The sequence below is a fragment of the Lissotriton helveticus genome, chromosome 11 (assembly GCF_964261635.1).
Source record: "Lissotriton helveticus chromosome 11, aLisHel1.1, whole genome shotgun sequence".
In the NCBI taxonomy this organism is placed as follows: domain Eukaryota; kingdom Metazoa; phylum Chordata; class Amphibia; order Caudata; family Salamandridae; genus Lissotriton; species Lissotriton helveticus.
In genome coordinates, this window is record NC_136072.1 from 586,474,409 (window position 1) to 586,501,223 (window position 26,815).

At 46.5% G+C, this 26,815-nt stretch overlaps 1 protein-coding gene across 2 annotated transcripts in view; it reads right to left on the reverse strand.

Moving 5' to 3' along the window:
* Nucleotides 1-1,100: 1,100 nt before the first annotated feature.
* Nucleotides 1,101-26,815, reverse strand: part of LOC144791646 (collagen alpha-4(VI) chain-like) — a 114,755-nt gene continuing 89,040 nt past the window's right edge. Inside the window, exons 6-8 of one of the 2 annotated variants that reach the window (XM_078666373.1) lie at nt 20,827-20,871; nt 18,299-18,343; nt 1,101-6,230 (exon numbers count right to left, since the gene is read on the reverse strand). In XM_078666373.1, the coding sequence (XP_078522499.1) occupies nt 6,010-6,230; nt 18,299-18,343; nt 20,827-20,871 (311 nt within the window). In that variant the 3' untranslated portion in view covers nt 1,101-6,009. Of the gene's footprint in view, nt 6,234-18,298; nt 18,344-20,826; nt 20,872-26,815 lie in introns of both variants that reach the window. The other variant, XM_078666372.1, reaches the window with a different exon arrangement.

A 26,815-nucleotide genomic window follows, 5' to 3' on the forward strand; every position in this document is an offset into this window, starting at 1 on the left:
GGCACCAGCAATGTTGCTGATGGTGGAGTCAACGGAGCTGGGGCCAGCCTCATAGTGAGGTGAATTGAAGCAGTCGACGTTGAGGAATGATACCCCGGCAATAACCCAACTGGAAGCCACCTAGGATTCTTGGGCCTCAAGGCACTCCAGAGGGACCTGGTGGAGTACTAAAATATACGTGTAGGGTCATGGCCGTTTTGAACTCATGGACTTGTTGAGGTGTCGCCGACGGTTCGAGGAAGCCGGGGCACATAGGGACCAATTGTGGAATCAGTTCCAAGTGTGGAAACAATACTGTCTTTTACAGGCACTTGAGGTGTCACACAACCTCAAATGGTGGAAGTGGTCTGACTTCTTATTTTTAATTGATTTCTTCAACTTATTTGAACTCCTAGACATTAAAGATATGGTCATGACAGCGGCCCCTGGATCAAGACAGTGATCGCACCTTTGACTTCGACCGAGACCGGGGTTTCTCTTCAACTTCCTCCAAACGTCTGTGATGGCAAGTTTGGCTATGCAGATGCCTACTTGGTCATCTTCACACAGCAGTTGGACAACGCTGAATCATGCTTGGAACCAAGACACCAGAGACAGATCTTGTGAGTGTCTGTCACCGACATTTTTCGGTTGGAGACTTGGCAAGTTTTAAACCCTACTGCTTTTGGAGGGAACGTGTCCCTTGCACACTGGAAAATAAATTGTCACTCTGACAAGAGTCAACGGAGCTCTGGATCCACATTAGAAGGCTTGGAAAGAAAATAATTGATGTCAGCGTGCAGAGTGGTACACATAGGGATGGTTCAGATCCAAACCAGTGATTCACAACACCACCTATTGACGCATGAGAGAACTGCTATTAAAAATCTTCGGCTCGAATCTGGCGCATGGGGAACTTGTCAAGGTAAGGAATCTGCAAATAGAAGTCTCTATCAAAACAATTGATTTGAAATGCTTGCGAGATTAAAGGTTTATCATTATTGTTAGAATTCTCAAACTGAAAGGGGTATGAAAAGTGCACAAATTACATGAATATACAGAAAAACAGAATATGTTCAAGTGGAAGGTCGCAGCAATGTATAAAAAACTCAGTGCACAAAACAGTTTAAAGTATTTACTAGTATAACATATACAAAGTCTCCATGGACTCAATGCAGTCTTCCTGATGGCAAATAGTCGTCCTGATGCAGATCAGGAATGTAAATATTTCTTCTTTTTGAACTTAAAAAAAGGAATGTAAATATTTCTTAACTGAGTATAACAAGAACAAATCTGCCAACAAAAACAAAACCATTTTTCAAAGCTCCACATAATGGATACGCATAAACCCCAAATCTCTAAATCAGAACACACAATTAACAAAGAATGCCTTTTTGGGTGAATTACATATTAAAATAGGAAAATACAACGTTCCTAGAAATCAAATATTCTGAATATTATCTGACCTCATATAAATCAGTGTATTATAGAGCAAGAAGGAACTAGCACCACTTCCATTGTGAATACACATAAACAGTGAAATCAGGTAAACATTTAACCCATTGTCAAAGATCTTGTTTTTCTGTATTATTGCACTTAAATCAGGGTACTGGGTAAATCTAAGAAATGGCTGAAAATGTATTTTGCATAGCGGGGTACGTAGGAGACATTACATTGCTTTTCTCATTATATTTGAATCACTCTTGGTATGTGTCTAAGGGACATTTCATGCTATGTTTAAAGAGAGGCTACTTGAGCTAGATCAAAATTGGCTCAAGATTGTGTACAAATTAAATGGCACATTTGGAAACTGTCCCTGTGTTCAAAACTCTGTAAAGAGATGGACATATTATTCTCCCCTGTATCTCAGCAGTGTGAACTTTCTTTTAGGTGAAACTTTTTAAAGGGATAACAAGGCACTCAAAGAGCATGGGAATCTTAGAGTTAAAACCTTGTATATACCTGTTTTATTGAGTGCAAATAATGGGGTCATGTGCTCATGCTCTCTACAGATTCCGCTGGAGCAAGCAGCATCATACCTACAATGTGATTGGTGCACCAGATGTGGATGAAAAAGACACTTCACGTATGTCACTTCCTGGATTGCCATTTCAGCTAAAATGTGTTATATCAGCACATCCACATTCCTGGATCACTTTTCTGTTTACCCTGATCCTGGTAAATCTCTTTTGCACTCTGCAACTCAACACTGCTTTGGATCAATGTGCACTTTGTAATATGGGGTTACACAAACCCTGATAAGTCTGGTGTGCTAACACCAGAGCCCTGACACCAGGAGCACATGGCTCCTGAAAGAGGGAAAGGACTGAAGGAACACAGAATCTATAGCCCAGCGCCAAGAGGTTAGCTCACTAGTATAAACAATCATGGAATGAGAGCGGTCACTGAAGCCATCTCTGCAATGGAGTGAAGGAGGCAGCAAGGAGCAGAGAAGCACAAGAGAGGATAGGAGGAGAAATTGAAACCAAAGACAGAGTAGGAGAGCTAATTCACAATAACTGAGGGTAGAAGAGTGAGCGAAAAACGAGTAAGATACTATACTAGAGTTAATTAACAATAACCAGAGAGGGGGAGGAGCGGCAAAGAGACAGTGGATGAGCACAAAGACGTAATGCTCCAGTAGGCTAATAGGGGATTACACTAGTTAAAGGCCAGAGACCATGGAAATGGATACTGAACTCTTCTGGCCATGCACATACCATTTCTCATCATCCTTAAATGGAGGCCTACTCATCACTATGCTTCCACAGTTACACAACAGTTATTTTTGGTACGTTCCTGCAAATCCAATAAGAAGTCAAAGGACACCAGTCAAAAGATCTGCAACCTCCTTAAAAAACGGATTACTCATATTTTTCACATCAAATTTTAAGGGGTTGAATCTCTCTCCAGTTACACCTGGGAAGATGGGGATAGGACTCTTCATGCCATTGAGGAGAGGGTGGTTAAGACAGTGACTATTTACAGTAACAAAAGTGAGAAAAAGACACGGTTTCTTTCCAAGATGGTGTTTCTGCTCTTCCTGACATACTGCCTCAGACATATAACAAAAATAAGCCCTGCAAATAGGCCCTACAGGTAGTTAATAGATGAGGTATACAAGAGGCAAACACTAATAGCCAATGCCTGACTAGTCTGCCTACTCCCTTACGCCGACCCAGCCTAAGAAAGTGGAAAGTCTACCCTGGTCTACAAGAAATTAAAGTCAAGTCAACCACACATCTGTGATGTCCTCAATAATAGAGGGGAAGCCTGTTCTTGGACAAACTACAACTGGGTGCTAGGCAACAGGGTGGAATTCCTCACCTCATGAATTCCCTGCCAGGGTCAAACTGGATCTGAAAACGTTTTCTCCAGCAATAGCTCGCCAAGTGGTGCCATCAATCCCAAGCATCAACTCTGACCACCGCGGACCACTACATACTTTGAGTCCAGCCTATAAAGTATCTCCTTGTCTTTGGTGGAGTAAGGAGGGGGAAAGAAAGATGGAAGGGTGACTGACTGACCCACATGAACATCAGATAGCACTTCTGGAATTAATTGACGGACTGGTCCCAAGAGTGAATTTATCTGGGTAGAACATTATTAATGGTGCCTGAACAGAAAGCGCCTGGAGTTTATTGACCCAATGGCCTGAAATCATTGCCACTAAGAAGGCAGTTTTCAAAGTGAGAAGTCAAGCCAGGCAACTGTACATCAGATGGGGATGCCATAAAAAAAATCAACAGAAGATTTAGATCCCACTGAGGAACAATAAACCTAATGGAAGGAAATATATCAAGCATGACCACCTCCCAAAATAGGGTCCCCCCATTTCTATTGATGAAGTGAATAGCTGTGGTGTTTTCGGACAGAAACTGAATCATGCTCTCTGAGACTGAAGGGACAAAAGCAAGGTACAAGCTCCAGCATGTTTGTATGCAGGCGGTGCTACAACGTCGACCAAAGGCCCAGTGCTTTCATGTCATCCGGGCAGGTGCCGGAGGTCAGCAAGTAGGAATACCTTACCACTGTACCTGCGAAGGGCTGAAGGAACAACCCACCAGTAGCAGTAGTACAGCTCCAGCTACGCAGACTTGAAGACTGCAACACAAGCTGAGAGGCTCACTTGGAGTTGGAGTCAGTGCCAACTCAGACACAACTGTAGGGTTCTCATCTGCCACTTGGTGTGAGGCACCAAAAGTATGTTTGTGTCCACAAGACCTAACAGTCATAAGACCTGCAGGACCTGGGTCTGAGTTTGCGTCAGACACATCCGAATGATCGCCTGAAAAGCCACAATTCTCTGACAAGTGAAGTCCTTCATGAGGTTTATGTCAACCCACTACCCAATAAGAGTCAGTTTCTGCATGGGTGAGAGGTGAGATTCATGAAAGTTGGTGGTAAAGTCCAGGCAGTGTAGGTAAGTCATCATCTGCTGGAGATGTTCTTGGACCAGCACCATAATTTTTATGTTATTTAAAGGTTTAATTGCAGTTAGAGGCAAAGGGAGATTTTAGTGTTTAGGGGCGGATAGAGGTAAAGGGAGGTTTGTGTAACTTTAACGTTCACTGGTGGGTAGAGGGAGGTAAGGGGGATTTTAGGGTTTATGGGTGGGTAAAGGGAAAGATAGTTTAAGGGTTTAAGAGTCGGTAAAGCTAAAGGGAGGTAATGGTGATTTTTGGGGTTTAGAGGTGGGTAGAGGTAAAGAGAGTGAAGGGTAATTTTAGGTTTCAGGGGTAGGTAGAGGTATGGGCCTTTACCAGCCAGTCATGCAAGTATGGGACTACATGGTCACTCGACTGCCACAGTGAAGTTGCCTCCACAGCCTGCATCTTTGTAAAAGCATGTTGAGCTGTCATCAGTCTGAAATGGAGGACCGCAAAATGTTAGTGACATCACGTCAAAGGAGAGGTCGTGACTGGAGCTGTGTGACACCACCTGGCAGAACTGGAGAATCATTGTTGAGGAAAAGAATTCTGAACCAGTTTGAAGTCAAAAAGCAGTATTTATAGGATGATGAACCTTTAGGAAAATGTATCCATCAGATATTCGTTTTGTTCATTCCTCACAATGGATTCCCTGTTTCCTTTAGAGCATTTCCTTCACAGCCTTGTAGACCTACCACATAACTTTTCAACTACCCCATCACTTTGCACAGCTCCTTCCACCTTCACCCTACGACTGTGCGAACTGAACGAGTGACCGATTGCTGTGCAATGACTCCTTTCTACCACCTGTGACCGTGCAGGGTACCACTGGATGGGCTCTCACTGTGGTCCTGAACTCTTCCATCTGCACTCAGCCAAATGGGCAGGCTAATTACAGAAGACAATCGTTATCTTAATAATAATAATTATTATATGCAGTTTTAAATTAAGCGTTTGTTTATCCGAGAATCATTTTTTTAAAGCATTTAACATGTACTAGCATTACTCAAATCAATAATTTATTTTCTTCATGGTTTCTTGAAAGCTCCGCTGTCTCTGACAGGACTATAGGTGCTGGGGAAGGGCTTTATAGGCAACAGCCTGTTGGGCAGCATCCTCTTTTCTTTATAAGCCAGTCTTCTTTGTGAATAGGAAATGCAGAAACTCTTTATCTTGAGATACGCATTCTTAGGACTTCCATGATCAGGGCTGACATTAATCTATATCCACCACCCCTTGAATGGACCCAATCCCTTCTCTGCCAACCTAATCAAAGCACCATAGCATCATGAACCTTGCAAACTCAACCAATTTGAAGAAACAAAAGATATTTCACAGTCTGTGTAACATGATATTCAGCGAGGGCCAAGCGAATGGTGCATTATAGCCCTAGATGGAAGCTGCCAGGAGTGCAGCAGAGGCCACAATACAAGTACCTACATACAACTCAGAAATTATCCTTTGCCTCATGCTGGAGAGGAAGAACTTTTCTTCTTGAAAGCCCACAGCTTCATAGGCTGCAATACATTGTGAGTACTTCATATTGGAGCTGGAGACCATATTCAGGCCAGGACAGCTGGCTTCATCTTGTCAGAGCATTTCAGTTATCTCGATGGGCTTTGGCATGAAGGTGTAGAGTTTCCAAGCTCCTCTGTAGTATCACACAGGTGGACTTGCAGTGGTCCCAGCTCTCAAATCGGTTGCCATTTCCACCACAGCCACCATACCAGAAGCGCTCACAGCGCAAGGAAGTGCTGTTGAAGAACCACTTAGCCAGGAAAGAGTGGCATGGTCCAGCATCCTTTTGCTCTTTGCACACCTCTGCTGAAGAAGATTAAAAAGAGGAGTTGGATTAGTAGTGTTGCAGCTTACAAGAGCACAAAGTTAATGACATCTTTAACTCAACACAATTAGGTTGACTGATGACATCATACATGACATGTTGAATGTCATTCCTATGAAATAAAGCATTGGTTTTTTTAAAGCAAAGAGAGATACCTATATGAGGTCTGGCCAAACAGGCAGTAGCGTCCCAGAGTATCCCACCTACCACACACACAGATTCATGCTGAGTTGGCATGGATTTTTCACCAAAAGTACTCCTGCCAACACGGACGGAGCACTTTTGTAAAAAAACAAAAAAGCTCAGTGTCCACCATCTGCCACTGCCATCTTGGGTCGTTTTTTTTTTTTTTCTTCAAAACCTACCAAAGCAGAAGTTCATTTCTGAAAAGTCTGAAGTGCCTGGGGCATTGGAGGTGCTCTCCCTGTGCATCAGGTTAATTGTTGCGTTAGTTCTTGCCCCCGACAGCCAGGCTTTGCAAGGTGGTCACAGGAAGGAAAAACATTACCTGAATTCCACTCTAAAAAGGAGAGACATTCCAACACTATTCAGTCAGAGATTCTTTGGCGCAGGCCAAATGCAAAGTGGTTTCCAATAGCAGACCAACTGAGGCTCCAACTTCAGAAAGAAAGTAATCCCCCATCTCTACGTGAGGCTAGGTACAGAAAAATTGGCATTCTAGGTACCCACAGATTGTTGGCAGATGTTCTATAATTGCCCACCTCTAAATAAGAGCCTAACGGCCACATGCATCAATGTTGCCGTTTGCGAATCCTTAATTGCGAAAACTAAGGAATCGCAATTAAGGATTCGCAAACGGCAATGCATGAATAATTCGCTATTTTTTTAGTGATTCGGTAATTTTCCTTAATTGCGATTCTCTAATTGAGAATCGCAATTAAGGAATTTCTACACATTCATTCCCATAGGAATGAATGGGAGGGCATTCTCAATTTGCAATTCATCATTGTGAATTCGCAAATTGAGAATGCAATTTCAAGGGTGCAGGGGTGTCCAAAAGACACCCTGTTGCACCCCTGAAATTAGCTTTTGGATACATCTTACACATACACATGCCCCAAGGGCACGTGTGTGTGTAACATGTAACAAAGAAAAATGCATTTAAAAGCATTTTTCTAGATTTTCGCAAATTACCATGAAGGTCTACTTCATGGTAATTTGCATTTCTAATTTCAAAATTCGCAATTTAAAAAAGTATGATGAATTGCATTTAAGGAATCTCAAATTGAGATTCCTTAAATGCATTTGCAATTTAAGAAATCGCAATTGTGCACTTTCTTAAATTGCGAATTTCTATAAAGGGTTGGTGCATCCCAAATCAGGAAATTGCATTCGCAAACGGCCGAAAAATGCGATTCGCACCGTTTACAAATGCAATTTACCTTGATGCATGTGGCCATAAATGTTAGCTGAATCAATAACTGAGTAAAAGGTTTCCAAGAGTACAGGTTCTTTCCTTGTTTGCCATATTAATTCAAGAGGTATATCAAGGGCCAGTGCAAAGTTAGTAGTAGATGGACAGATTGAGGGGATTGTAAACATCAACACAACGATTAGCCAAGTCTGTCCCATTTTGACCCGTTTATTTGCTTTGCTTATAGAACCTTTGGCTGGGGTAATACAAAACAGTCAGACAAAACAGCAGCATACAGGTGGATACAGTGTAAACTGCAGCCTACGTGATTGGCATAGTTTTGTTTCTATCAGCTGAAAGAGAGACTGTAAGAAAGTAGGATTTGCTTTCATGGTCACCCCCACTTTTTGCTGGTGTCATTATGTTTTTCTGACTAGTCTGACTGGGATCCTGCTAATCAGGCCCACAGTCTCTGTGCTTCTTTCCTAAATTGGACATGGTGAGTACTTAGGTAAACTCCAGATTGGCTAGTGGTGTACCCTGACAAGTCCCTGGTATATGGTACTAAGGTATCCAGGGCATAGGTACACCAGGGGTCTCCCATGGGCTGAAGCATTTATTATGCCACCCATGAGAGACCACTCAAATTGTGACTACAGTCCTGCCATTGCAGCCTGTGTACACCGGTGCTAGCACCACTTACGACAGATATGTTTGTTGAGGACACTATTTATTTATTTATTGAAGTTTTGTATAGCGCTAACTGGACCCGAGGGTATCAGAGCGCTTCACAGCAAATACAGATATGCACCAAAGGAAAATGTGGACGGAAAACAAGAACAAGGAATACAGGCGGGAAGTAAAGTCTGCACAACATCAACTTGAGCGCACTACGGGACGGCGATCAGGAGCGAATCATCCGGCTCTGGGATCAAAGAGATAGCGGTCTTTCACAGTCAGACGTGGGGTTCTCGTTACGATCCAGAGCACTCAAGGAAGAGGGCTTTGAGTAGCATCTTGAATTTCGGGAAGGAGGCGGTCATTCTGATATGGGCGGGGGGTGGAGTTCCAGATCCTGGGAGCATTACCTGCAAAGGATTTATTTGAGGTTTTGTGTTTCTGTGATTTCAGAGGGATGAGTAGGAGCGTGTTGGAGCATCTGAGGTTCCTGGACTGACCGGCCCTTTTGAGTTTGGTGGCCAGATATTCTGGTTTGCCTGTATGCAGGGCTTTGTGTGTGAAGCAAGCAGTACGGAAGCTGGCTCGTTGGTCTATAGGGAGCCACTTCAGTTGCTTGAGTGCCGGTGAGATGTGCTCATATTTCTTTGTTCCTGTGACCATTCTTGCTGCGGCGTTGAGGGTAGTGGTAAGAGGTCCCAGGTGAGATTTGGCTGTTCCAGTCAGTGCTGCGATGCCATAGTCAATTCTGGAGAGCACCAGTGCCTGAGTGGCCTGTTTCAGATCTTTTGGTGGGAGGAAGGGTTTTATTTTATAGAGAAGTTTAAGGTTAAGGAACGCACTTTTGGCGGTTTTGAGATGTGTTTTTTCATGTCCAGTTTGGGGTCGAGAGTGATCCCTAGGGATTTTGCAGAGTCAGTTGGCTCAAGAGAAACATTGAGGGCGTTTAAGGCTTTGAGCCATTCTACTATTTGGGGGTTTTCATCTTTATTCGAGATGAGGAGCACTTCTGTTTTCTCTTCATTAAGTTTGAGGTGGTTGGATGAGAGCCAATGTTGGACCTCCCTGAGTGTACCGTTCAGTCTGTGAATGTCTGAGATCGATGTGGTTTCCAGATAGAGTTGTGTGTCATCCGCGTAGAGGTGGAAGGGGATGTTGGAGTTCCTTAGAAGTGAGGTGAGGGGTTCCATGTAGATGTTGAAAAGTTGCGGGGAGATTACTGACCCTTGTGGAACTCCTCTACTAATGGGGAGGGGTCCGATTCGAAGCTGTTGATTTTTATTCTTTGAGTGCGGTTGTTGAGAAAAGAGGAGAACCATTTTAGAACCGTCTTTTCAATGCCCGCTCTCTCCTGGAGGACATTGAGTAGCAGGGTATGATCAACTGTATCGAACGCAGCCGAGAGGTCTAGGAGGATGAGAAGGTTACATTGGTTGGAGTCGAGTGACACGTGCAGATCATCTAGGATATTTAAGATTGCGGTTCCAGTGATGCAGCCCTTTCTGAATCCTGATTGGTGTGGGTCAAGTAGATTGGTGTTCTCTAGGTGTTGGGTTAACTGTGAAAGCACACATCTTTCAAGAATTTTGTATAAGAGCGGAAGGTTCGAAACTGGTCTGAAGTTGTTCATGTCCTTGGGGACAAGGCCAGTTTTTTTTAGAAGTGGCGTGACTTGTCCTAATTTGAGGCAGTCAGGAATGGAACCCTCGCTCAAAGAGCTGCTGATGATCTTGCCCCAGATTGGGGCTAGAGTAAGCTTCAACTCTTTGGTCAGTCTCGAGGGTAGCTGATCGAGGGAGTGTGACGAGGGTTTAGCGGAGGCGATAAGATTGCTTATCACTTCGTCCTGGAGAGGCCGGAAGGATGACCAGCGGATAGACGAGGTTGCTGGGGTGTTGCGGTTAGTTGCAGGAGTCCGTGATTCTGTGCGGTAGGAGGGCTTAGAGCTGAATGATCGATACATTTTGGCGATTTTTTCATTGAAAAAGCTTGCAAAGTTGTCACAATGGGTTTTGGACGCCACAAAGTTGGCTGTCACTGGATTGGAGGTTTGGTTCCTAATGATGTTGAAGAGTTCTTTGGGGCGGTTTTTAGCATTGTCAAAGGGAGAACAGAAGAAGGATGGATTTTTGCTCTGGATATGATTATAGTAGTTTTTACGTGCTGCCTTGAGTTGATCCCGGTGGAGGGAGGTGGGGTTGTTCCTCCAAGTTCTTTCCTCGGATCTGAGGTGTCTTCTTTCCTCATTAATGTCAGTGGAGAACCAAGACCTAGAGGGGATGCTTCTGGGTTTTTTTAGTTTTAGAGGTGCCAGCTGATCCAGGGTGAGCTCCAAGTTGGAATGGTAGAGCGAGGTGAGTTCCGTGGTTGAAAGGTGCTCCGTCGTGTTCGGGAGGAGTGAGCTAAGTCCTTCTTCTAGCTTGTCTATGGGGACTCTGGAAGTGTTCCTGACCCACTTAGGGGAGACTTGAGTGGGTGGGAGGTATCGGGCCGAATGGTTGATATGAATGAGAATGATGTGGTGGTCTGACCAGTCCACCGGGATGATGTGATCAATCGTGATTGCCTTTTTTCCCCGCAATAATTGCATCAAGGATCGCTCCTCTATGGTGCGTTTCCTCTGAACAGTGTTGGATCATATCGTTGTCTTGCAGAAGGGTGTTAAAAGATTGAATGAGCGGGTTTTTAGTTTCGTTCCATCTTAGGTTGAGGTCGCCCAGAATTATTCTGTGGTCGCTGTTGAGTGCGGATTGGGTGATCAGATCTGACAGCTGAGCTCCAAATTCGTTGGAGTTGCCTGGAGGATGGTATAGGAGATGGCATTTAAGTGAACTATGAGTGGGAGATTTGAAGTTGACCGATAGGCATTCGAAGGAGTTGTACTGGCAGGCGGGAGTTTCAGAGATGGAGAGGTCACTTTTGTGGATAATTGCTATGCCGCCACCTTTGTGTTCGGGCCTGTCTTTGCGGATAATTGAGAAACCGGTCGGCACCAGCATGTCCAGAATGGGGAGGAATAGGGTGTTTAGCCACATTTCCGTGATGAAAGCTACATCCAGGTCATGAGAGAGGATGGCCTCAGCTATTTCCGTTGCATGGTTGACTGCGGACTGACTGTTGATAAGCATACAGTTAATGGGAGGGTCTTTTTTTGATTTCAAATTGACAGGCTTGACTCTGGGTATGGAGGATAGATACGTTGGGGGTCTAGTGGCTCTTCGGGGGGGCGGGTCCCTACCCACTCCAGTGATGACTTGGATCGAGGAGATGAGAGAATAGTTTAGGGGTGGGGCCTGGTCTAGCTGGTTCGAGGGGAGTTCGTAAGATGAGACGAGTGCACTCACTTCCTGGGGGGAGAAGGTGGGTATAGTTCTTCTGGGACTGTCTGTTCGCGGCTCAGTCTTGAGTTTAGTGAGTGGAGGCCGGGAACCTGGGGGGGCAGGGACCGGTTGGGGAGCGGAGAGTCATTCCTAAAGAGAGGCGGAGGGATGCGGGGTGTTGTGGAGTGAGGGGAGGGCAGCTGGAGAGTCCCTAGGGAGGATAAGGTTTCCTTCAGGCCATGAATCAGGGTAGCTATCTGCGCTTCTAGAAGATCGAGGCGTTGCGTCAGCTTGAGTGATTGGGAGAGGAGGGGAGGGTGGGCGGAGCTAAGCCCTGAGCGTGAGGGGCTTTGGGGCGAGTCGCTACTGGGGGGTTAACAGGGGGGGAGCTGGATCAGGTTTAGAGTTCGGTTGTTGGAAGGCTAGAGAGGGAGGGATGTTGCGGTCCCTTTGGAGGTGAGAGTTTTCTTCACTGAGGGGGACGATGTGAACTAGTGGAGTGGGGGTTAGCGGGTTGGGGGGCTGTGAATCGGCGTTGTCAGGTTTAGAGTTCGAATGTGGGAAGGCTAGAGAGGGAGAGGGGTTGTGGTCCCTTTGGAGGTGAAAGTTTTCTTCACTGAGGGGGACGATGTGAACTAGTGGAGTGGGGGTTAGCGGGGGGGCTGAGAATTGGAGTTGATAGGGGGTCTGGGATCTCTAATGGTAGGAGACTGAGAACTCGGAGTGCTTCGGGAGCTAGGGAATGGGGCGTTGGGAGTCATTTGGGGATGAGAGGGGGCTGAGTTCTGGAAGGTTGAGTGAGGTGAGTGGAGGACGGGGGTTGGGAGATAGGGGGAGCTAGGGCTGAGGGAGACCTATGACTGGCGGAGTGACTAAGCACGGTAGGGTGGGGACGCTGTGATGGCGAAAGCATGCTCTGAAGACTTGGAGTTTGTAAGGTGCCACTGGGGGGGAGGGGATCGGCTGGTGTGGGTAGTGAGCTGTAGCTATCTTAAGTGTGGGGAAGAGAGAATCGAAGAACTCTAGGTTCTCGTCTTTCGCCTGAATTAGAATGGTGCCATTCACGAAAATGGTGATGGAGATGTCTCCGGTCAGGGACTGTTGGTTCAGGGGGGAGATTGTTAGTTTACGGTTGTGTTCAGTGAAGGTGGTTTTGGAGACGGGAAGGAGTGAGTTAAAGATGGTGGCCCATAGGTCAGGCCTGTTGATATGGAAAATGAAGTCCATTTTCCTCTGTCCTCTAGATAAGCAGTGGTAAGTGTCAACAACTAGGGGCAGATTTATGAAGGCCTTGCGCCGCCGGTGCGTCACTTTTAACATGGGAAAAAGTGACGCACCGGCAGCGCAAGGCCTTCATAAATCTGCCCCCTAGTGTTTCGGGGTGTTTCCTGATTAAATTCTGTATGAAGCGTTTTTTTGCTTTGAAGGAGAGACTGTGTGGGAATGTTATAGCGAAGGTGTTCTGCCCTAGTGAAGACAGGTGGTTGAGTGAAGGGCAAGGATGCGTGTCCATTTGCACGGCCGGGGGCATCCTGGCTGGACTAGGTTAGGCGTGGGACATCTGGGGCAAGGAAGGGGGGGAGTAAGACGAAGGGGGGCTGGGTTGTTGGGAACAGAAATATGAATGCATAAGGACTCCGCACCCGATGTGGTATGTACATTGCCCCCTGGATACAACATCCAGGGCAAGACCACATGGGTAACAAAGGAGGCAGCATGCCATCATTTGAAGCCAACCCTGCTCCTGACTGCGAAAGTTTATTTTTTTCCATTTCACTTTCAGCCACATTAACCTTCTTGGGAATTTTTATTTTTCTAATTCTTATTTTTCGACCTCTAGGGCCAGGTGGACAATTTCTTAATTCACTGCCTGAAGTGGCAGCCTCTTTAGCTAATTCATCCACTAACCTTACGCTTTTAGGGGATTTTAACCTACACTTCGAGGACCCTAGTAAAGGAGATGCCATGGAACCCATCCAAGATCTTGCAGCATTACAACTTATACAAAAAGTTATAGGGCCCACACATATCAAAGGTCATACCTTAGACCCCGTATTTACTTACATCATCGAGTTGGTGGTGGAATCACCTATTCCCCTGCCTTGGTCCGATAAATTAATTTATCCCATTTTCCTTGAAAGCACCTATTCAACGTGATTTCAAGGAACACAGCTCCAGGAAAGCACGTCCCTGGACTAAACTTTCTACTGATGCCTTGTCGACAGCGCTTAAAACTGCACTGTCATCTTTCCTAGAAACACACAAGCTCCTACACCACTCCCAGACGGGTTTCCGCCCCGAAACACGGTACAGAATCCGCACTGACGGCTGTGGTCGAAGAAGCTAAGAAGATAATCGATCAGGGAGGAGCAGCGGCGATAATCTTCCAAGACCTTAGTGCTGCTTTTGATAAGGTTAATTTTGATATCCTTATCGAAAGGCTTAGGAGGGTCGGGGTGTCAGGAGGAGCCATTTCTAGGATCCAATCCTTCCTCAATGGCAGAACGTTTCAGGTCTTTGCGGGTGAATCCACCTCCAGGTCTTTACCTCTTAACTATGGAGTGCTGCAGGGATCCTCTCTGAGTCCTACGCTTTTCAACGTGTACATGAGGCCACTGGCTGAGGTCATCCAGCTGTATGGGATCAAAGTTGTCACCTATGCGGATGACACTCAGCTAAGGGTATATCTAAATCACCCGCTTAGTGATCCTTTGGACCTGGAATCCTGCCTGGAGAAGGTTGCCAACTAGATGCAACATTTGTGTCTCAGATTTAACGGAGACAAAACTTTAATCATGTACCTAGGTAATACATCCAATAAAGAGCTCATACTGTCATGGCCAATTTGTCTGCCCCCCCCCCCCAGTCCCACAGCCCAAGATAAAGAGCTTGGGTGTGTGGCTTGACAAATCACTTACATTCAACCAGCAAGCAGTGTCAGGGGCTTGTCATGGCATCCTCAGAATGTTGTGGAAAGTCCTCCCCTACTTCCTATGGGGGCAAGGAGGGTCGTGGTCCAGGCCTTAATTCTCTCGCTCCTGGACTATTGCAACTCACTATACCTAGGAGCACCAAAATCCACCTTAACCCGTTCCGTGCTCTCTCTCCCTGGTGCTGCAATGACTGTTGGCCGTCGCAGCCCCGCCCACCTTTTAGAACGCCCGCACCGCGGTGGAATTGCTGCCGCGGTTAAGGCGTTAAGGAAGCTTCAGGTGGCACAAAATTGTGCCGCCCAACTTTTGACTGGTTCTTCCAGAACGCAGTCTGCCATGCCCAGTCTAAAAACCATACATTGGCTACCTATAGAGGAGAGGATTACCTTCAAGGCCCTAGGCACTGCCCACAAAACACTAATTGGTACAGACCCTCGTATCAACCAGCCCCTTATTACCGCATACCGGCCAAGGCAACCTCTCCATTCAGCGAACTTAAATTTGGCCACCATCCCAAAAATTAAAAGAATGCTTAATGGAGGTTGCTCTTTTTCATACAACATAGGTAAATTATGGAAGTCCTTCCTCCTCAATCTACTCTTAGAGACATCTCACCTCACCTTTCAGAAGTGTCTTAAAACTTAGCTTTTCCAGAGCATTAACTAATAGCTGCCTCCCTACGCCTGTTCTGCAGTCAGCGCTGGGATGCCTCAGGGTAACCATGCGATTAATAAGTGTTAATTAATAATAATAATAATATAGGTTTCCTTATAACCAAGGTCACTGCACTTAAGACTTGTAAGTCACTCCTACGGCAGGCCTTTCAATCCTGAAGGCAGACTGCTCAGTTCTAAGTGTGAGGGTGCCCCTGCATGAGCAGGACACCCCTACAACCTTCGGAGTCCATTCACCCAGGTTGTAATTACATGAGCTATTAAGATACATAGAGTCGCCATTCATCATTACGCGATGAGCATCTCTAAACTGGCTGTAACAAACCCTGTCGTGTTTGGATTCAAACATGTTGGATTCATACCCCCACAGTAAAGCTCCTCTGGGAGGCCCTCAGTGCACCCGGTACCAGTCTCCTAGACCCAGACAGCAAACTATGGCTGCTGCCGACCAGAGTAACGATTCTGCCTTCCTACTGCCGAGCCAAGCTCGAGCAGAGGAAGGCACGACAACAGGTGTCCACTCACAGGGAGGTGTGACCAACTTCCAGATAGGACGTATTGTAGTGGGAAAGGGGGGCGCTTGCCAGCACCAGTCAGACTGCTTGAAGGGCACATTTGGTGCCCTCCGTGCATACTCCATCCAAAACCAGTTCAGGGAAGTGTTGGCTCCCGCGCTGGTGCAAACTGGACAGAGGACATGGAAGTAACCTCCCCACTGTCCAGTCACTCCTCTGGGAGGGACCCCATAATCGTTCCAACCCTTTCCTTACGGTACTTAAGGGCTTACTTGTAGGTGTGTCCCTAGATTTGTCATGTGACAAGATTCAGATCACATACCACTTCAACTTCAACAGTCTGGGCGCTCTGGACCTCGCTGGACTTTGCGCGGGGAACCAAGACTGCAACTGGGAAGAATCCTGCTGCTCTCGTCATCCTGCAAGTCTGCTGCAATGTCTGTGCCTGTGCTCCATACAGGTTCTTCACATGGCGGTATGATTCCAACATGTTTAATACCAAACATGACGGGGTTCGTTACAGCCAGTTTAGAGATGGTTGTTGCGTATATGGCCACTCTATATGTTATAATGACTTATGCACTTACAACCTGGGAGAATGGACTCCGAAGGTTGTAGGGGTGCCCCGCTCATGCAGGGGTACCCTCACACTTAGGACCCAGCACCGTGCCTTAAGGATTGAAAGGCCTGCCTTAGGGGTGACTTATAGTTTTTAAGTGTAGTGACCTCCGATATAGCAAAACCCATATCTGTCGTAAGTGGTGCTAGCACCAACATACACAGGCAGCAATGGCAGGCCTGGAGTCACAATATGAGTGGTCTCTCATGGGTGGCATAATACATGCTGCAGTTCATTGAAGACCTCTTATGTACCTATGCCCTGGGTACCTTGGTACCATATACTAGGGACTTACAAGGGTACCTTAGTTACTAATCTGGAGTGTACCTAAGTACTCACCATGTCCAATCTAGAGAAGCAGCACAGAGACTGAGGTCCTTATTAGCAGGATCCCAGTCATACTAGTCAGAAAAACATAATGACACCAGCAAATAGTGGGAGTGACTATGAAAACAGATCCTACTTTCCTACACAACCCCCCCCCCCACCCAAACGTTAGGAGATGAGACTAACCTCTCTGCAATGGCAGGCCTGTAGTCACAATTTGAGTGGTCTCTCATGGGTGGCATAATAATATATGCTTCAGCCCATGGAAGATCCCTGGTGTACCTATGCCCTGGGTACCTAACCCAGTTGAGTCTTCATTTTCTAAGTGGAAATATCTGGAGATTCCATCTGTGTTGGCATGGTTACTCGCAGGCCTATGTTCAACTGAATAGTCCATCCCCTATAGGAAAACAGACCACCTCAAATTTTGAGATTTTCACCATTCATTTTGTTTGTGCCATAAGTGGGGCTTAAGATTCTGTCTGAACAATAAAGTGAGTACCAAACAGGTATGGCCTCAATGTCTTCAGGGCCCAGACCATAGCAAAGGCCTCCCTCTCTATAACTGACCAACGTTTCTCCCTGGGGGTCAACTTTCTGCTTATAAAAGCTACTGGTTGATACTTGGGCATCCAGTTGTGACAAAACAGCTCCTACCCCTATCTCAGAAGCAACTGTCTGGACAACAAAGGTTTTGAAATTGTCAGGACTTTGCAGAATGGGAGCAGTGCACATGGCCTGCTTCAGGTCATCAAATGCCCTTTGACAGCTAACTATCCACTAAACTTTATTTGGCATTCTCTTGGAGGTGAGATCATTATAGGGTGTCATAATGGACTCATATCCCTTAAAGAAACCTCCTGTAGTATCCAGTCAGGCCCAGGAAAGCTCTGACCTGAGTCTGGGTTGTGGCCCATGATGATAGTCTGGATTTTGCTCTCCAATGGCTGAACTTGGCCTCCACCTACCAGGTTACCCAAGTATACAACCGTGCTCTTCCCTATCTGGCACTTGGTGGCCTTGAACGTGAGACCTGCCTTTTGCAGGTCCGCTAGAACATTCCTAAGGTGAACTAGGTGGTCCTCCCAGGTGGAGCTAAAGACTGCAATATCATCTAGATATGCTGCATATACGCTTCTAGACCTGTGAGAACTTTGTTCAGCAACCTCTGAAATGTGGCAGGTGCATTTTTCATACCAAAGGGCATCACAACAAATTGATAATGCCCACTGTGGGTTGAAAATGCTGTTTTTGGCTTGGCATCATCAGCTAGTCTTACTTGCCAGCAGTTAGGTCAAGTGTACTGAGAAACTTGTCTGAGGCCAAAGTATCTATGAGTTCCTCTGCCCTTGGAATAGGATGGGCATCAGCCCTAGTGACTGCATTGAGGCCTCTGTAGTCCACACAAAACCTCATCTCTCTTTTTCCACCCATGGTGTGAGGTTTTGGCACAAGGATTACTGGACAAGCCCAGGGGCTATTTAAAGTCAGTCAGTACCACGGATACGGATACCATTCATAACTGGCTAACCTCGTCTGGCTAAATTACCAGCACTGAGTAATACATTAAAAAACTGGAACTTATTTTGTTCACACACTGCTCACCGGAGTTGACAACCCGCTCATCTTTGGAGTCACTTCGTCGTTGATCTGTGGACATTAGAATAACAAGAAGGATGTTCAAACATGGGAACTTCAAAATAATTGAAGATATTATTGAACAATACAAAAAAACAATGTAAATGTTAAAACAGCTTCAGGATCTGTTTTCTGAATAACACCAGGGCTAACCAATCACCGGGTACTCTGGACATTTCAAATCTATAACACATGGCATGTTTCAGAACAGTCCTTCATGTACTAATGAGGTGGTCATCCTATAGGAAACTGATTTTTTGGATGGTCAATAACTTTGGAGCTGTTTGAAGAATAAACAGGAAATTAAGGGAAAACGTTGCCATGCACCACTGGTTCATATTTTAATCAGCTGTGCAGATTGGTAACAGAGTGGGAAGCTATTTGTGTTTGGAGTAAGCCAATCATATCCATTTTAAATTATGTAGAAACGTAATCTATTTGTTGCAGTAAACACTGTTGAACATATTTACAATAAATAAGGTATGATAGGACAAATGGATGGCAGAAAACCTCACATTATGCTCAGTAAGGCCAGAAACTGCTGAAGGTTTTGCTCACTGGCCACTGGTGGCACAGATATTTGGATTAAAGAATAGTTGAAGGGTGTGTACTGAGCTCAGGGTGTACAAGGGTTGGGAAACAACACTGCTAGAACAAAGGCTACATCATTTGCCCAGGACCTACTGTGGAGCAGTTTTGAGTGCAGGGCATGGTAAAGGACACATCATATGCCCAGTACCTGATGGGCACAGTCAAAGGCTGTTCCATACAGTTAACAGTAATGAGAGGAGGAGCAAGGAGTTGCCATGCAACCAAGAGTTACTGAAGTGGTGTACTTGCTACAGGGCACACCCAAAGGGCCAGAATTCACTGAGAATTGCACTATTATGTTTCCTATGGGGAATGGAGACATTAGCTGGGAACTGGGCAGTGCTTAATGTGAGCTGGTGGGTGCAGGTGGGACCAACCGCACTCATCTTTGGGGACCGGCACTTATTTTCTCCTCATCCGACTTTGACCCAGACCAAGAGAGTGAAATAAAAGAGGAAGAGAAAGACAGAAAAGAATGTGAGAAACGTAGGGGTCAAGACACTGCAGGAGTGAGATAAAGAGACAGGGAGAGTCTGATGGTGTCTTAAAGAGGCATGTGCTTGAATCAAGACTATGTGTCTTTGGTATTGGCATGCTGACAATCAATAGAGCTGGCTGTGGGATTCTGAGCACAGCACTGATCACAATACAACTCATTTTACACATTAAGCACTGGAACTGACCCAAGCTACTTGTCAAAACTGAAGGCCATTTCCTGCAGGTTTTGGGGTGACATGGCCTGGTCACATGTTGTGGCTGAAGCCCAGAGCCTTCTTGGCATGACCATAGCCCAATCCCACTGGGATCTAGAGAGTGTAAACTGGGTTCAGGAAATGGTAAAACACCATGTCCTGAATGCAAAACCCGCTGAGAATGGCGGAAGTCCATGTCCCTGGCACTGTGGAGCCAGGTGGTGAAGGATTAAGTGCAAGACAATGATGCTGAGAATTGCTGAGCTCACATATTTGAAGATGTCCTCGTATGTGAGAATAAATAAAAAGGTGACTCTGTAAAATAAAATATTTGCCAATGATCACACAATTTTAGACCAGTTTAGAGGTCAAGTACCTTACAATTAGGTCGAGTAGATTATTGAATTTACTCGACCTGCGGGCCTAGTAACATTTTAATGATTTTCCGAGGCCTGATGCAGCAGGTTATGGAGTGAGCTGCTGGCATCTCATGTTACAGTAAACAAATGGGCAAGCTGCCCTGGTGTGCCCCTGATCATTCATAGTCTCCTACAGCAGTGAATGCGTGGTATACCATTTGGACCTCTGCTGCACCCCTTCCGCTTATCCTTTATTGAAGTTTGAAAGTGAGTGGAGCATATGCGGTGCGTACTCTTTTTTACCCTAGATGTATGGAACTCATAGGTTTAGATGCAAATATATGCTCAATGGCACATGAGGTGTATAGACATCCTGCCTGGTGGTGAACCAGCTGCTCCATCAAACTAAGTGTACCACACAACCACATTACATGTGGAGAGCACTTTGCAGGACATGGGCACAGTTCAAGGGCTTCGGGTTGGTGCCGGGAGAGAGGTGCAAGCCATGGAAAGCAGTGGCTAGAAACGACTAACTGTTTAAATGAGGTAAGAGGCAGGGTACTGGAGCAAAGGGTCTCCTAACTCTACAGGGTCTAGGACGAGGGGAATGAGACACTGTTCCCTGCTGTAGCTGGTATTTGTTAATACCAGTAAACAAAACTGATTGTCTCTATGATGTGGGGTGGTCAGTGATTCATACAAGGGCATTGTGGATGTGGCTGGCCTTGCAGCATTCACTAGACAAGGGTTCTCAAAAGTAAATTCCATCTCCACTTCTGTCTAACTGGCTAAATTGCCAGCACTGAGTAATACATTAAAAAACCGGAACTTATTTTGTTGACACACTGCTCACCGGAGTTGACAACCCGCTCATCTTTGGAGTCACTTCGTCGTCGATCTGTGGGCATTAGAATAACAAGATGGATGTTCAAACATGGGAATTTTGAAATAATTGAAGATATTATTGAACAATACAAAAAACAATGGAAGTGTTAATACAGCTTCAGGATCTGTTTTCTGAATAACACCAGGGCGAACCAATCACTGGGTACTCTGGACATTTCAAGTCTATAACACATTGCATGTTTCAGAACAGTCCTTCATGTACTAATGAGGTGGTCATCCCATAGGAAACTGATTTTTTGGATGGTCAATAACTTTGGAGCTGTTTGAAGAATATATAGGAAATTCAGGGAAAACGTTGCCATGCACCACTGGTTCATATTTTAATCAGGTGTGCAGATTGGTAACAGTGTGGGAAGCTATTTGTGTTTGCAGTGAGCCAATCATATCTATTTTAAATTATGTAGAAACGTTATCTATTTGTTGCAGTAAACACTGTTGAACAGATTTACAATAAATAAGGTATGATAGGACAAATGGATGGCAACAAACCTCACATTATGCTCAGTAAGACCAGCAAGTGCTGAAGGTTTTGCCCACTGGCCACTGGTGGCACAGATATTGGGATTAAAGAACAGTTGAAAGATACGTACTGAGCTCGGGTGTAAAAGGGTTGGGAAACCACACTGCTAGACCAAAGGCTACATGATTTGCCCTGGACCTACTGTGGAGCAGTATAGAGTGCAGGGCATGGTAAAGGACACACCATGTGCCCAGTACCTGCTGGGCACAGTCAAAGGCTGTTCTATACAAGTAACAGTAATGAGAGGAGAAGCAAGGAGTTGCCATGCAACCAAGAGTTACTGAAATGGTGTACTTGTTGCAGGGCACGCCCAAAGGGCCAGAATTCACTAAGAATTGCACAATTCCTATGGGGAATGGAGACATTAGCTGGGAACTGGGCAGTGCTTAATTTGAGCTGGTGGGTGCAGGTGGGACTAACCGGCACTCATCTTTGGGGACCGGCACTTATTTTCTCCTCATCCGACTTTGACCCCGACATAGAGAGTGAAATAAAAGAGGAAAAGAAAGACAGAAAAGAATGTGAGAAACGTAGGGAACAAGACACTGCAGAAGTGAGATTAAGGGACAGGGAGAGTCTGATGGTGGCTTAAACAGGCATGTGGTTGAATCAAGACTATGTGTCTTTGGTATTGGCATGCTGACAATGAATAGAGCTGGCTGTGGGATACTGAGCACAGCACTGACCACAATACAACTTATTTTACAAATTAAGCACTGGTCAACTGGCCTAAGCTACTTGGCAAAACTGAAGGCCATTTCCTGCAGGTTTTGGGGTGACATGGCCTGGTCACACGTTGTGGCTGAAGCCCAGAGCCTTCGTGGCATGACCATAGCCCAAGCCCACTGGGATCTAGAGAGTGTGGAACTTGGTTCAAGAAATGGTAAAACACCATGTCCTGAATGCAAAACCCTCTGAGAATGGTGGAAGTCCATGTCCCTGGCACTGTGGAGCCAGGTGATGAAGGATTAAGTGCAAGACAATGATGAAGGCCAAACATCTGTGCCAAGAAGTTACTGGACATGGCTGAAGGATGTGCCCTTTAGATTCTAACAGATGAGGAACTGGGTACATGTTTCTAAAGGAAGAGTCTGATGCCCAGCACTAGTTGCAAGCTGCCATATGCTAAAACCACTCAGCTATTTGGCACAGGACATGTCTGAAGGCCACAGCTTTTGGCCACATAACCCTTCACATGGCCATAAGCTGAGCACAGTGGGGTCTCAAGCAAGTGCACACAGCACAGCGACACTGCTTCAGCAATGTTCTGAGCTGTGAAGAAAAAGTTCCGAACTGAGCTTTCTGGTGGATACTCTATCTACCTGTAGATTCTTCAATTGTACAATATTCTCAGGCACCAGAATGGATCTTACTGTAGCACTCTGCTGGTAGGTGGCGTTAGTTACATTTCAGCACTGGAAGTGGCACAGATGTGATGCTATTAGAGTTATATACTACCACCCTTGCACAACCACAGTACTTCCACATCCATTTGCTCACATCTTTTCAGGCAGAGACAAGGATGGCATCAAATCAAGCATGGCTATAGAGTGCAACAATTAACTTGGAACCTTATTAATACCATTGGCCCCTGACTACTCATCAGAAAGGGAGGTGGATAGGATCAGTGAGTAATCCGCATGTAGTATCCATCAAAAAGATAATTACCAATGTTTAGTAACTTTTTCTTCTGATGGATACTTCTACCTGCAGATTCCTCACCTTTTGAACAGATACCATAGCTGTTCCTCTTCCCAGGTGGTGGGTATAAAGGAGTGGTTAGACAAGGAAATCCTGTGGCAAAAAAATCAAAATGCCATCTCTTAGTAATAGTGTTTTGCAAAAGTGTGAAGGAAAGCTCAAGTTGCCACACAATAGACCTCAGCAGAGGGAACCACTGTGGCAAGTGCTGAAGTTAAACACTTCACTGGAATAAGCACAGATTTCCTCTTGCATTTACTTCTTGGCAAGGGAGAGACATTTTGATGCACAGCATGATCCAGTGTGGCAAGGTTCTCTTCTGGATCACCTTGTCCCTTTTCGCGGCCTATTTACTCAATGACCAGCTGGTTGAAAGACCGGAGTTTCCTTTTCTGATCGATGTAATAACTTCAAAACCCTCCTAAGTACCGGTTGATGTAATCTCTCCTCCTTCTTGGTGGTATGGATTGGAAGAAAGAAATTAGGAAGGTAATGCATTGCCCAAGATGGAAAGGGGACACCATCTTAAGCAGGAAAGCAGCCTTAATACTCAAGCATGTGCGGGGGGAGGAGCCGCGCCAGCGACCAAGATGGCCGCTTGAGCATCTTCCCCGCCGGCCGCCACATCCTGTTCAGCTATCCGGCATACTATCCTGAACCCCGTCCCTACCATCTGGTGGGGGACCAGTGCCTGTGTCACCGGGTGAAATTCTGGTTCGATTGGATGCTTCGGCGACCGATTATCGTCGTGGGAAAAATTGGGGCCTATGATCTTGGAAGCCGGGACCTCAAGTGTGGAGCTGCCCGTGACGGAGTGCGACAACAGCGGCCTCTGGGACCGGAAGTGACCGGTCGGAGCTTCCTTTGTTGCAGTGGGGCGACTGACGAGACGTCCTGGGTCTCCCTGCCCTGGTTGGAGGCTAATTATCGAAGAACCTGCCTGGGCTCGACAGAAGAGTGGTGGGTTTCCCCTGCCTTTGCGGTGGCAATGGTGTCAAGAGGTGACCCTGAGAAGCCTCAGCTGAGAATATCGAAAGCACTAGGCAGGCCCAGTCAAATAAGATCGATAAATATGCCACCTCCAAGGGATCCCTAGTCGATGTGAAAAAGGCCCCGGCGGGGGGCAGGGATGGTGAACCACTTGAGGATGATCCCACTGTGAAGGACCTGATGATTGCTATCACTGGGGTCCAGTCTTCCTTGGGCAGGATGGACAATAAACTTGATACAGTATCCATCGAGGTGGGTCTCATACGGGCTGACCTCACTAAAACTTCTGAGAAGGTCAAGAACCTCGAAATAAAGACAAAGAGTCTCATCGAGGATGTGACTGAATTACAGAAGGAGGTATGTGATCTCAAGACGGCCCGGACTCAAACTGATCGAAAGCTCGATGAGTACGAAGGTCGGGCACGCCGCAATAACGTCCGCATCTTGGGAGTGCCGGAAAAAATCAGAGGGGATGGCTCCAGACCTTTTTGTTGAGGAACTTGTCCTACAACATCTCAAGCCCAAGGGCCTTAGTAACTTTTTCACAGTGGAAAGGGCCCACAGAGTCCCCGGCGGTCGACCGAAGGTTGCTGCTGCTCCAAGAACCATTATCGCCCGTGTTCTGAACTTTCGAGACCGAGATGCCATCCTGCAAACGGCGAGATCCACGGGCCCGTTGGCATACGAGAACGCTTCACTTTTGTTTTTCCCGGACTTCACCCAGATGGTACAGAGGCAACGGCAAGGTTTTACGGTCATCAAACGGCGGCTAAGGGACCGGGACATTAAGTATTCGATGATGTATCCGGCTCGTCTGCGGATTGAACATGGGGCTAAGACTTGGTTCTTTGACTCTCCTGAGGTTGCCGCGGACTGGCTGGACCAGATCGAGGGCTCGTATGCCGGGACTACAGCCCAAACCGATAATGAAGATCAGTGACTAGTTGACATTGTATTGTATCAATATGACTGGTGGCGAAAGGGGTCTGGTAGGGGTTGATTGTTCATTCTCCCCCCCCTCTTTAGCAGACTATTTTTCAATGATTCATGTTTGAATTTACTCTGCGGGGTGTAGTGGCTGGTTTGGGGTGGCAGGGTCGAGCGGCCTGTTGTAAGGTCCTCCTCCATTTTTCTACTTTTAGATACCTGTAGTTAGTTGGGGGTGACAGGCACACTGCGAGTTGGGGTTGAGCGTACGCTACATGCAGGGGTGCAGGGAGGGGGGTTGGGGGATGGGGTCCGAGGTGCTTATGTTTGTTGGTTTGTTTGTTTCATGTGACCAGAATTCGCTAAGGGTACTCGTGGATATCCTGTTCCTTTTTAGAGATGTGAATGGCTTCCCAAAGGTTGGGTCTGGGGTTTTCCGTCCTCTGCTGGAATGTGAATGGCCTGGGTGACAAGATAAAGCGTACCACGGTGAATCAGTTGATAAGAAGACACTCGCCAGATGTGGCGTTGCTGCAGGAAACCCATCTGATGGGTAAACGATGTATGGCACTTCACCGTGAGGGCTACAAATTTGTGGCACATGCTGGCTTCACTTCTGACTCTAGAGGAGTAGGGATCTTGGTTAAAAACTCCTTTCCCCTCACTATTCAGTCGACGTGGTCTGACAATAGAGGCCGATATGTCGGTATATCGGGACTCTGGGAGGGTAGGACTGTCACATTTTTGTCTGTCTATGTCCCCCCTGCACTGCAAGCGGATACTTTTCACGTTTTGAAAAGAGTGTTTCTCACGCTGCCTGTTGGGACTTTGGTGTTGGGCGGGGACTTTAACGCTATGATGGATGGTGAGCTGGACAGGACTCCCCCGTGTGCTTTTGCCTTCCCGCAGATAACTGGCAGATTTTGTCGCCGCGTCAGGTTTGGTGGATCGGTGGAGACTTCGACACCCTAGTGAAGTGAGTTATACCCACGCCTCTGCGGCGCACCACTCGCTCTCACGGATAGACCATGTTCTACTGCCGGCATCACAGGCGGCCTTTATTCAGGAGGTGACTCAATTGGCCCGGGGGTTGTCTGATCACTCGCTGATTTGGCTCCGATTGCGGATGGGACGTGGTGATGTTGGTAGGGTAGCACCGATTAAGGCATGGCGCCTGAAAGACCCTATGGTCAGGAAGAAGCTTGTGATTGTTACGGATCGCTATTTTTGGGAGAATGAGGGGTCGGTTACGTCGAAATGCTCCCTGTGGGAGGCTTACAAAACTGTTGCACGGGGGGAGAAACTCTGTCTAGTATCCGGGCAGAAGAAGAAGAGCGGGGCCGAGATAGATAGAGTGGAGGCGGAGCTATTGGTCTTGGAGACCGCTGTCTCCTCTGGGGGCAACTCCGGGGCGGGGCACCGTCTCGGGTTGCTCCGGGATGAGTACAGGACCCTGACACGTGATAGAGCTAAGACGCAGCACGCCAACACGCAGAGTAGATTATACGAACGCGGCGATAAGGCCGGGAAGTTGGTAGCTTGGTTGGAAAAGGGCGATTGGGGCTCCCGGCTGATACCGAACTGCGTATTGCGGGCTCGGTGTCGTCAGACCCCCAAGCGATTGCGGATGATTTTGCCAGGTATTTTGGGGAGGTTTATACTTCAGCTGGGGGCTACATGGAAGAGAAGAATGCTGACATGATTCGTGACATTCCGATGCCGGTTCTATCTATTGAGCATAAATAGTTTCTGGATTCAGCTCTCACTAATGATGAGGTGGCAATGGCCATCAGGGGTG